A 12,553-nucleotide genomic window follows, 5' to 3' on the forward strand; every position below is an offset into this window, starting at 1 on the left:
CACCCATTGTTGAAAACTGATCCAAAATATATTTAGTTTGTACTATCTTTGGAATATAAAATTTAAATTGGGACTATCATATTCATTTCATACTAGTACCTAAGTTATCGAAAACTTGTTTCATGTTGAGGATTTTTAAATCAAAAGTCAGTTCAAATTTCCTCCTTCCGATTTATTATTCTAATTTATATTCGCATCTCGCATATGGTATACAATTCTTGATTCTCGTCGTCCTCGATGAATATAATCAAATTACAAAAAAGATCATGAAACGATAATTTTTCCCTTAGTTTTTTATTTACATGTAGGTATCTTTTTCGACGATTTAATATTACCACTATTTCCTATTCATTTTTGCTGATCACGTTGTCATTCATAAAGTATAATCCTGAATCCTAAATGGTTCAACTTATATTCCATGTCCAATACCTATTAAAAAATGAGAAAACTTATTATAAAGGGACCTATTTTTAAACTTGTAACTTGTTAACTTTTTTAATACAATTGATGGCCTAGGAGTACAACTAATACAGTATAAAAAATTAACTGATCGTCAATTTCACGGTATCATCGCTGAATTTGTAAACCCAAAGTTTCCGAAATATTTTTGAATTTGGCAAGTTGGGTATCAAACAATATTTGGCTAATGAAATGCCTACTACTAATACCTGATATAATTAGAATTTTTCTAGACAGTTTCAATCATTTTTTCCTTTTTGTCGTAATTGTATATTCAAAATTGTTTTAACATTTCTTCTATAAGTAATGACTAATATTTATATCATTATAATTATTTCTATGCTTACTCTGTTAATTTATATATTTATTCAATTAGAAATTTGATATGTTTATTAAAAATTTAAGCAGGTTATTGAAAGTACAAATAGAAATTTATTACAACTTAAAAGTACAAATATTAAATTCCTATGAATACGCTTCTCTTATGGTGATTCAAAATTATAATCTAATGGCTTATAGAACATGATAGTTCTGATTAACATTCCATATATTTATAAAAAAAACATAAGTGATCTTTTTGATATAATGGCCGAACAAATATTTTAAACAAATGATTGTATGTACATGAAATTAATGTTTATTGAAATCAAACTTAAATTTTTTGTTCTAGATTATTTTTATGATATTTGTTTTATTCTTTCCAAAGTCACAATTAGTTTATATATATATATATATATATATATATGATAATTTTGATATTTGCTCTTTGATATAGAGACTGGGAATTTTTGACTAAAATCTAGAAAAATATCTTGAGTATGTAGCGCTGCAAATGATTGATCATCCATTCTTGTCAAATATTGTGTATCAGTTTTTAAACCGCTGTTCTATTTTTTTAATAGAATACTCAATAATAAATAATAATGCCAAATTAATAATTACATCAATATAATTTTTGTACCATCTAAATACATTGTTCATTTCCCTATCAGTTAGTGAAATGACTTTTCTCATTATGATTTATTAATTATGTAGTTAAGATTAACATTGAACACTAGAGACGTTTTTATTTCCTAATCTCATAAATAAACAATCTAGACTACAAGGTTACAAGTATTTACGCGCTTCTTCTGCAAGTTACACGGATACGATTTTATTTCATCTGACCTTCCTGTTTACACTGTTTGACTTCTTGTACTAGAATTGCGGCTGTAATAGGATTTAAAAGAACGCATGACCTTTCAAAATAAAACACTGATCAATAATACAATATCTTGGTGAATAGAGTAGAATTATATAACAGTGAAAAATTTTTCTTTCTTAAAAGCTTCATTCGAGAACTTTTTTATAATAACAATAGAGATGTACCCTTTAGATGCAGACTTTTATATTCTTCGTAGAAATAACAATACGCTTATAGGTCACTTATATACATCAACATATGCTTAAAAAGCTACAGTAGAATACTAAAATTTTTGCAAAACTATGTGTTGGGAATTTCTTTAAAAAAGAAATAATAAATGCTCTAATATTTTTATTGCTCTTTTAGAATGTCGTTTTTTATTTATATGTCATTATATTTATTTGTTAATGTATTTATTTATTTTTTACTTAATTGTTTTTATAAATATTATTTTATATAGCACATTATTTAACTCACAATCAGTATAAAAACCGAATGCTAAATGATCACATCTATGTCTAAAGCATAAAACGAAATGATAATAAAAGTTTCTCTTCTACAGTCTTTCCAGACATTTTAGTAAACAAAAAGTTTTTGAATGTAAAAATTGTTAAACCATTCTTCTAAGAGAATTTTCATTACAAGTCGTCGCGTTCGAGAGCTTTTCTGCACGAAAGCTCAAGGGTTTAAAAAGCACTCACGAAGATGCTCTGATTAGAAACAAATTCACCATATCTAAAAGATTCGAACTCTTTCGAGCCGTACCGCCATTAATGGAATACTTAATGTTATTTTAATGGCATGCCTAAAGTTTACACAGGTCTTTTCATCGATCTTTGAAATATACTTTTTAGAAAATACCTATATTTATACTTTTTTGAACTCAGTTATAGTAACATAAATGTACTTTTGTATATGTCCTTTTAATTTTCTATCATTGGCCTTATATAATCGTCTGGATGATGTTAATGTATCTGGATGATGTCAAAGTAAATTAATATAATGTAGCACCAATTAAAAATTTTAAATATGGTTCTTGATACAAAAATGCGTCTACTGAAATATTCCTCGTTACACAAAAGATTAGATTTCTAAAATTAAAAAGGTCGCACAAAAATCCTATAATATTAAAATTATGATGTTGACTTTAAAATCTTGGTTCATTAAGTATTTAATCTTCTTCATTCATGATTGGTTTCATTCATCACTCATGTTTGACATAAGAGGATTAAGGTACAATCAAGTTTGACATTTTTATATAAAATCTATTTAAGAAGATAATTCGGGAATATAATATACATTTAATGACAATGACATTTAAGATAAATTCAATTTTGTATTGAATTTATAAATTTATGTACATTTACGTTCAAATGTATATATATTTAAGAACGTACTTTGTTGCGAAAATTTTGGGCATTTGAGAAAATAGATTTTTTGAACTATATACATAATAGCAGTGCACATTGATAAACTACCGATTGATGAAAACTTGTTGAAACTATATTTTACGTCAATCTGTTTAAGTTTTGAAAGCATTAATATATAAGTATATACAGGTCGGCATGCAAATATTATACTATAATTATCTTTTTAGTGTCGTCAAAAGTAAAATTTCACGTGGCAACAAATATAAGTGAAAAATAATTTCTTAAACCGAGCACATAGCAAAAGAAAAAAATAAAAATGCTCTTAAATATTCAGATAATATATTATCATATGCCAGACAGTTATAGCAAATCTTTCTTATTCGATTTTTATTGTTTCTCTAAAATCTTTCAATTTTTTGCAAATCATCTCAAATGCTGCTTGAAAGCTTCGATTCGCCTTTACTCGGGTAAAGCTTGGAACGATCGATCAGTTTAAACTTTCCACGTACGTCGATATGTTCGAATTCGATAAACCGAACGGAATTTATTATTTCGTCTATTATGCGAAGGACGGACTAATGTATTCTAATAGTCAGACAGCTAATCGAAATTGTGCAAAGCTTCGCAGGACATTTAAAGATAACTTCATAATTTGAAATCTTTTCGTAATGCACGCTCAATCATTTTAACTAGTTCTTACATACCAGTTAATGATATATAATAGTGATAGCACAATATTGTAACCTACTAATTAAAATTAAGTTTAAAAAATCTAATTCAGTTTATACAAGTTTCAGGTTATTGTTTGGGACTTTCATAAGATTTTAATTTTATTCAGTACTCTTATATTTTTGGCTTTTTTTGTAAAGAGCATTTAATTAAATTAATTAGTTCCCTTTATAGCAAATTTTTGTAACCAATAAAGTCAATTTTATTTTTATAAAATCATATGCCGTTTATACAAGTTTTAAGTTATCAATAAATTTTAGAAATTTTAAGAAAATTATATCATTATCAAGCGAATTACTTGAGTATAATTTCAACAATCTTTGAGTCGCTAATAGATTGTTGTTTAACCTGTTAATATTTTTGTTAAGGCCGTGAAATTATTTTTGAATATTAAAATTTTTTTCAATGCTAATCGTATCTGCTACTGTAGTCGCTATATCAAATATTTATATATTTATCGAATGTTACACTCGTTGCACTTGCTAAAAAAATTATCTCTACGTTATTGATCAAGCTTGCTTAATATAGGTAATGCCTATAATTAGTTATATTACAAAAGACGTTATAGAATATATTTAATAGTTTGTGTTTCATGGTGTAACGGTCAAACGCACGGACTCGTGTGGACGGGGTTGTGAGTTTGAACACCGAAACCTAGATAACCTGACATCGTGCAGCAGCAATGTCCATTTTTACTTAAAAAATATGTTTCTAATTAAAAATAAATCCGGCACAACGGTGCGAAATGGCAATGGAAAACCTCTCACACTATTCTTCCTTTAATCGAGTTGGAGTTACTCAGGTCAAGTACCTGCCCAAGGGCAGTACTACTTGTTATGATTATATTGAGTAAATAATTACTAGAATCCATAGATTTAAATTTAAATTTTTTCAAAAATTCTTAAAAATTAGTAGCCTTTGGCAAACGAGTTCCTAATCTAGTTAGATTTGAATAATTTGAACTATATGACCAGGTATTATGTATCCGGAAATTACAATCGGGGATTGGTGATCGGTTTCCGGGCAGCGTTAACCCTGCATGTTACGCATAAGCCCGAATTAATGTCAGAGCTTTCGTACGTTTACCCTAACTTAAAGCATTTTGCAAAATCTAGTTTATTTTCATGATAAAACTTTAATTGTTTTTAACCACAAATCGAGTGTGAATGTGAAACTGCACTGTCGTCCATGTACTGCTTTTTTCTACTATTACTATCACAACTCAATACCAAAGATAGTCTATACTCAATACATTCGTTTGCACTATAAACAAAATTGATATATTTTCAAATCAGTAAATTTTTTAAAATCTGTATATATATATATATATATATATATATATACAAGTTGCTATGAAATTCGGTGATAAACCCCTGTATTAAATGAATCGAACAATACGTCAACGGATATTGGTTGACTAGGAAGTATTAACAAATACGCTACTACCCTCATATATGACGTGTTGAAATGGGACTATTACTGCCAGTAACAAATTTATAGTTCTATAGTAAGTTCTATTATTATGGCTTGTATTATTCTGGCAATCAATACAATGTATTGTGAATTTTCCAACAGTTTCGATTAAATTTATTCGAGAAAATTAATTACAATACAGTCAATATTAATCGTTTTATTTAGTGATTTATCTGAATATATTTCATTTAATATTAACTGTGTATAAACTAATGTATATAATTATTGGTATATAGTTAAATATTATAAAATTGTCGTTCAAGACTTATCAACACGAGTCCTAATTGAGATACAACCGTTTTTGAGAACATGTCGATGCAATGTCAAATATTAGCTTATATACCTACACGGAATTTCTGGAAAAAATTGAATCTTTCTTTTTCGGGGATTTAATTTTTATATATTAAAATGTAAAAAAATTAATTTTAATTTCACATTATTTTTTTCTAAAATTTATTCTAATAATAAGAGGAATTCTGCTTCTTCTTGAGAATCTACAGCAATTGCTTCTTCTATAACTCTTATCTAACTCCTTAATTCCAAATAATTTCGAACGGGAATCCACACTTTATAAGTTCAATTTATTATATTTTATCCAATAGTTTTATCTCGGGATTATGAACTGGAATCAGAAAATTGCAGTTCTAGTATTTGGGATGAATAATGATAATTTTAATTACTAGGTTTTAATTTATTTTTAATCCGAAGAATCTTAAATTAATGTATGTAATATAAATTTCTGCAATCTTAGGAAATTCCGTTCATTTATTAAACTCATTTCCATAGCAAATCGATGGTGATGGATTATATATAGCGCACTATTGTAAAATTAATAAATAATGGTTATAGTGCAGTAAAGCTAGATTATAATCTGATAAAATTTAATTAAAATCCAGCGTGTTTTTTGCCAAATTGTTTGAAATTCTGCGGTACTGTTTCATTTGAATTCAATTTTAATCATTTATTTATCATTACATTTTAATTAGGTATATAGAAAAGCAGTAACTACAAAACAATCTATTTTATGCGTTTTTCATTGTCGTATTAAATATGTATTAGGCCGCGTCATTCATTACCGGCACATTAATCAATATGGGTCATAAAAACGCTTTGATGGGGCATTGATGGAATTATAAGCATATTGATTCCTATTCGGGTTAAGAGCCCAACAACACAAATTTCTCATTATTAGGGAAAACCACGTATTATTTTCACTAAGTGCTAATCAGCAACAGCTGCTACTTTCTCGGGTCATTATCCGATATTTTTTGTTAATTTTCTTTGTGAAACATGTATATATATATATATATATATATATATATATATATATATGTCTATGTATGTCATCATATATGTCTGTGTAATCATGAATATCTTCAATCGATTATTTATAAGATTATTGATATGATTATTCCATCCTTATTTATCATGTTTCTAAAAACTATTATTCTAAACCAATCGCTTAGACAATGTGCCTGAAGTTTCTGATTATAACCATTTTTATAAAAATATGTTTTTTACTCTTAAAAACTCGCCAAAACGTATTAGGTTTTATTAGTATATTGCAATCTATTTATTGTATAATCCACTAATGATACATTAAAGGAAAGAAATACTTGGGTATTCATATCAATATCAACACAAAAAGATTAATAGCTTTAGCAGTTTGTTTCTCATGAAAAGTTTGATAAATATCAATCTAATTACAATAAAAACATGGTAGTATGAAAATAATGTAGACAATAATTTGATTTGCTACTTATAATAGATCAATATCTATTCTATGGATATTTGTAACTGTTACTAGTAAAACAGTAGCATTTACAATAGCAATATGAATATAAAGAAAGAAAAAAGAAAGTCACTGATGAAATGTGTGATATAATTTATTTTTATTGCTAAACTTAACGATCTGGAAAAGATTCAGTAAATGGAACGCACATTACAAAAAGATGAAACTTTAATGATGATATGATAAAAAAGATAAATTAACACTTTGTAACCATTTTTACAAAATTTTCTTAAAATAGATGAGTGCATATAAACATCTCTTTAATACTATTTTTATTTAATTATACCAATGCAAATAAAGTTTATAATGAATATTATATCGCAAAAATATCTTGTGATTTATTTTATATTCATTTCTTTATCTATTTTCACGCATGGTGGCTTGAATTTTAAATCTATCAGCACAGAAAATTTCATCATGTTATTTCCGCATTTATTCATATCGGAACTTCGACGAACCTTTCATTCTGCACGCTCTCATGAAAAATACGTGTTGAAAAGTCAAGGGCGACGTTTACGTGTAGACAAAAGCTCCACCCGCCTTGTCCGGCAGATATATGTGGAATGTGACCATAGATACTTACACGTAGTTTTTAAAAATTGAAAAATATCGAAATCGAAGAAAATTTGTTTTAAAATCCACATTTTTTAAAATTGATTTTAAAATTTTATACACTATAATTTCAACTATGATATATGGAACTTGATTTTTTTTCATTTTTAGCATTTAATTTTACTAAAGGTTTTTTGAATATAAATATTGGGTGTATGTTTGAGCAAAAGTTATATATATTAGTATGGAATTTTATGAAATAATAAAAATTTCCAAATATGTAAAATAAAATTTTCCAATATAATCCTTAAATAAATTCCCAATTTGATCGTGTTTATTTACATTAACATTTTATTTTTCATTAATTAGGTTTATTATATAATTGAAAATTATGCACTTGCGAAATATGTGCACTCTTCACGTCTAATTTAACTAAAATTTGTTATTCATTTATTGTACACTGAGCATAATTCACATTTTATTTTCTGTAAATTGTTTCAAGATGAATTCTGACTCTTCTTAAGGATCTACTGCAATTGATTATTCTTAAACTTTCATCTAACTTCTTAATTCCAAATAATTTTGAACGATAATCCGCACTTTACAAATTCAATTTATTATATTTATGCGAGTATTTTCATTTAAACGTTTATGATAAAAAATTATTATACCACAAGCTTGTGTTCTTTACTTTATCTCGAATCCTGATATTTTAAAATAAAAATATTTCTAATTTTCAACATTACTTAATCGCACTTAAAGTACTTCTTGAACACGTATTGTGTATGTGTTTGAATATAAGTATTTTTTTCTTTCCATGAAAATTTACATCTATAAGTACAAGCAAATTTCCATGAAAATTTACATCTATAAGTACTTCCAAATATTTCGAAAATTTAAATATATTTGCATTACCAATGTAAAATAGAACAGAACAATCGACACTGCGCAAGTATTTATATTTATATCCTCTGGAATCTCTAACTCTAGCGAGGCGTGAAGTATGCGACAAATGGGGCATTGGTAGGAATTTTCCGATCGGTGGGAAAAGTTCTCTCTATATTGAGAAAGGTTTATGATTTTCGTCTCATACATATTCGTCGAAACGATGCATTTGGATATCTAATTCATGGACAAAACTACCAGAACTTTTCTGGAACGAATATGAGAATTTCCGTTTCTATGAAAAATGTATTGATATGGGGAAATCATACTTTATCAAATAGTTTATATTTTCATTATTATAATAGATTATGAACCAATAATAGTATAAACTTCTGATTGATACTCACATTCAGACCTTAATCGTATACAAATAAACAAACTAGCAAATTTATTATTTTCAAAATCTGTGTATATAGGTAATCCATTTATCGTTAATGTTTATGATCATTTAACATATCTATCAAAAATATATTGACGAATAATCAAATAAAATTGACAGACACTAAATAAAATCGTCGGATACTTATCTAGGTTATCCGATGCGATAGTGCTTCTAGTGAAGCAATGAAACTATAAAATATTTATGAAAACAGTTTACGCGATACACGTAAATTTGAGGAGCAGTAAATCGCGTGCTGGAACTGGGTAAACATACATAGTTATCGATTTTATACGAACCAGTGATAGCATATGAAAAAATTGTTGACTCTTCAAATTTGTACGTGTTTGATATTGTCGTCAATGATTACAAACTGTTAACAAATAAAAATCTATTTAAATTATATGCACGTACATAAATTACTTTCTCTGTTTCAAACACATACAAACGCACACACACACACATATATAATATATATATATATATATATATATATATGTATATATATATATAAAAGGATATATATATATATATATATATATATAATCTTTTGCATCTCTAAGCACAAATATAGATTATTAGTATATTATGGATTATAGTTAATTATTGAACATACAGGTTGTTACTTCTAAGTTTGAGATTTTCTATGTAACATAGCATACATAATAAAATTAAGTGCAAACTTTGAGTACCCGATAAAGTTCGATTTTGTATTATCCTATAATACAAAAGTTTTCAACCTGATAGTTATGAACGTCTTTATGTAATGAGTTTGCAATAGATATGTTTTGTGGAAATTATTTTACTTAAATATTTTAGTAGCAAATATATTATGAATTACAGCATCGCTTAATTAAACTTTCAAATTATGTTAAATTATAATCTATAGATTAGATTTTTAAATAATTAATAAATTCATTTTTATCGTTATCACTGTCATTATTCTAAAATTATTCTTTATAAGTAGTAGTTCCTAGACCTACAACTGGGAAATGAACACATAATCTTTAATCAATCTAATTGAATAATTGTTAATCAATAATGCATGATAGTAAAAATATGAAATATACGAATAAAATATGTTTATCTATTTACTTTTTATAAAATTAGTAGTTAGTACAGTAGTTCAGCCAAATTGGCAATAATGAAACGATGAAAATAGTAGTCATCAAAGATACTTTTCAATGAATTAGCCAAATATAATTTGTTATATTAGAAAGATAATATTTTAAGTTAGAGACCAAAATTGTCATGATTTTATGAAGCATGAAACATATTAAAGTACTGCAATATTAGAAATAAATTTTATGAATTTTGGAAGAGTTACGCTAAAGTAAGTGATTAAATGATATAAATATATTATGAACTTTTTTTTTCAAATAAAATTATAACTGTTAGGTACCGTTTGTTCTCGAAAACATTATTACCAAATTGGCACAATATTAGTGATTATATTTCAAAATTTAAAAACGCTTTTATTTCGCGTCTGTAACGCTCCTAAACAACAGATGTTGCAGGTAAAGTGGACGAGAAGGCGACCCAGCTGCACGCGATAGCCTCGCTGAAGGTGCTCCTGGACGCAACGAGACCGCAGAATGGTGCAGCCACGAGTTCGGCAGCCAACCACGTGCGCGCCCAACAGCAGCAGGAGGAGAGCAAAGAAACTGCCTTAGCGGTTGCGGCGGCTCAAGCTGCCGCGGCGGATTTGCCGAACGGGGCGCCCGGTAATCTGGCAGAAACAGTCGCCGATTCGGTATGTTTATTATCATCTTTAAGAGTGAAATTATTATTATTAAATCATATTAAAACTGCTTTTCCTATTTGTGCAATATCAGAATTAGATGAGTAGGCATACGTCTTATAAAATAACTTTTAAATTTTCTGGACCAATTCTGTCGTAAATTAGACTAATGTTATGGCAAGGCTATGTTATACTGCATTTTTCATATAAAATGACACTAAAAACTGTTAAAATGCTAAGTATTTGCTGTGCGATCAGGCGTTTTACACATAAAATCTGACCTCTCGCATGTATTATTATGACACATCCAAAAGTTGCACCTACGAGAAGATTCTTTTGTTTGAAGTGTGCGTTTTCTAGGTTAGGTTTTATATCTAAAACGCCTGATTGAACAGCAACAACATAGCATTTTGACAGTGTGTTTAGTACCATTTCATATGAAAAACGCTGCCTAGCATAGCTAGCCTTGCCGTAACATTGGTCTATTTTATAGTAGAATTGGCCCATTAGTTATGAATTTCAAATTAAAAATGGTATATTGCAACAAAATACTTCATGCAGGTCAATTCCATAATCCCATTGTGTGACTTAAATGATACAAACTGGTAATAATTTTGAAAATATTATAGTGTAATTTCGTAAGATTAATAATTATTAGATATGTGCGCGAAAAATTTACAATTAAATTTGTCAAGGAGTTGAAATTATATTTCTTTAATGGTATAGATAAGTACACCAGTTTCACCAAAATATGAACTATTTTATTTCGATTTATTTATAAATTATATGATAAATACTTCTACTTTCAATCAATTAAATATTGTGTTTTTATGAATTAGAAGTAACGTTTATTATAGTAGAATATCTTGAAAGAGTTACCCTTTATTATAATACAATAATCCATTTTATTAAAATCATATGTCATTTTGGCCTTGTGGCAATTGAGAGATATTAATAGTGTAGCTATCGTAAACAAAATAGTTATGTAATCTTCTATAATATAGCCAGAGCAAAATTTAATTATAAAAGGGGCGAGTAATAACATAGTATCACATAGTCAGAATTAATGGCAAATGGATTCAACGCCTATTAACGCGTCGTAATAATTCTGTGGCGAGAGAATACCGATTAAATGGTTACAAACTTGTTAAATAATTTAAATTTATTGATTTAATCACTAATGATTTATCATTTAATTTTGGTGCAAAATTTCTAAATGATATAATTATGCAAAAGCATTGATTGCGCATAAATGTTTCGTTTTATTGATGAATCGAGATCAAAATATGTTGTGTTTGGTAATATAACAAAAGGGTTTTGATGACATTTAAAAGGTAGGTTATATTTGTCGCAAGCATATATGTGAGGGTATACATACAAAAAGGTCATGCCTTGCGTTAATTTAGAATCGCTCGCAGGTAGATTTTCGGTAAAGATTTGATAACACGTTATATAAATCATGCGCGCAACTTGAAAAACAATTATTTTGAAAAAAACATATTTTGTGACTAAATTATACACATAATTATATATATTAAGTATTCTTTAGACAAAATATTAATAGGCAGCACATTGGTTAAGACTCGTTATGTAATAAGTGCTGTTACAAATATATTAGAGAAAATGCACATATTGATTTCTAATCATTAGTTTTTTTTTAATTATTACATTGTGGCGGTAGTAGGGAATGAGAAATTAGGGAAAAATGACAATGTTTCAATTTTTTTTTATATTATTTTTATATATTTTTTTTTCTTGCTTCTTGTTACCAATCAAAGTTTAACAATAGCAACGTCGCATTTTCAGAAGGCAATCCGACGGTTGGCCTATCTATATTTGATATATTTTATTACAATTAGTATGCATGCTACTCATAACAAGTTGTTATGAGTTTAAACGATTTATAACCAAATATAACTTTGAACTAAAA

At 27.4% G+C, this 12,553-nt stretch overlaps 1 protein-coding gene across 1 annotated transcript in view; it reads left to right on the top strand.

The window, feature by feature from the left end:
• The window catches only part of LOC113382517 (sodium/potassium/calcium exchanger Nckx30C), a 155,408-nt gene that overhangs the window by 71,108 nt on the left and 71,747 nt on the right, over nucleotides 1-12,553 (top strand). The window contains exon 3 of the mRNA XM_026620858.1: nucleotides 10,400-10,635. Within this exon, the coding sequence (XP_026476643.1) occupies nucleotides 10,400-10,635 (236 nt within the window). The remainder of the gene's footprint in view (nucleotides 1-10,399; nucleotides 10,636-12,553) is intronic.

This window comes from Ctenocephalides felis, unplaced genomic scaffold, assembly GCF_003426905.1.
Source record: "Ctenocephalides felis isolate EL2017-DRISC unplaced genomic scaffold, ASM342690v1 CF-g0.4_SCAFFOLD_00845, whole genome shotgun sequence".
NCBI classification, from domain to species: Eukaryota; Metazoa; Arthropoda; class Insecta; order Siphonaptera; family Pulicidae; genus Ctenocephalides; species Ctenocephalides felis.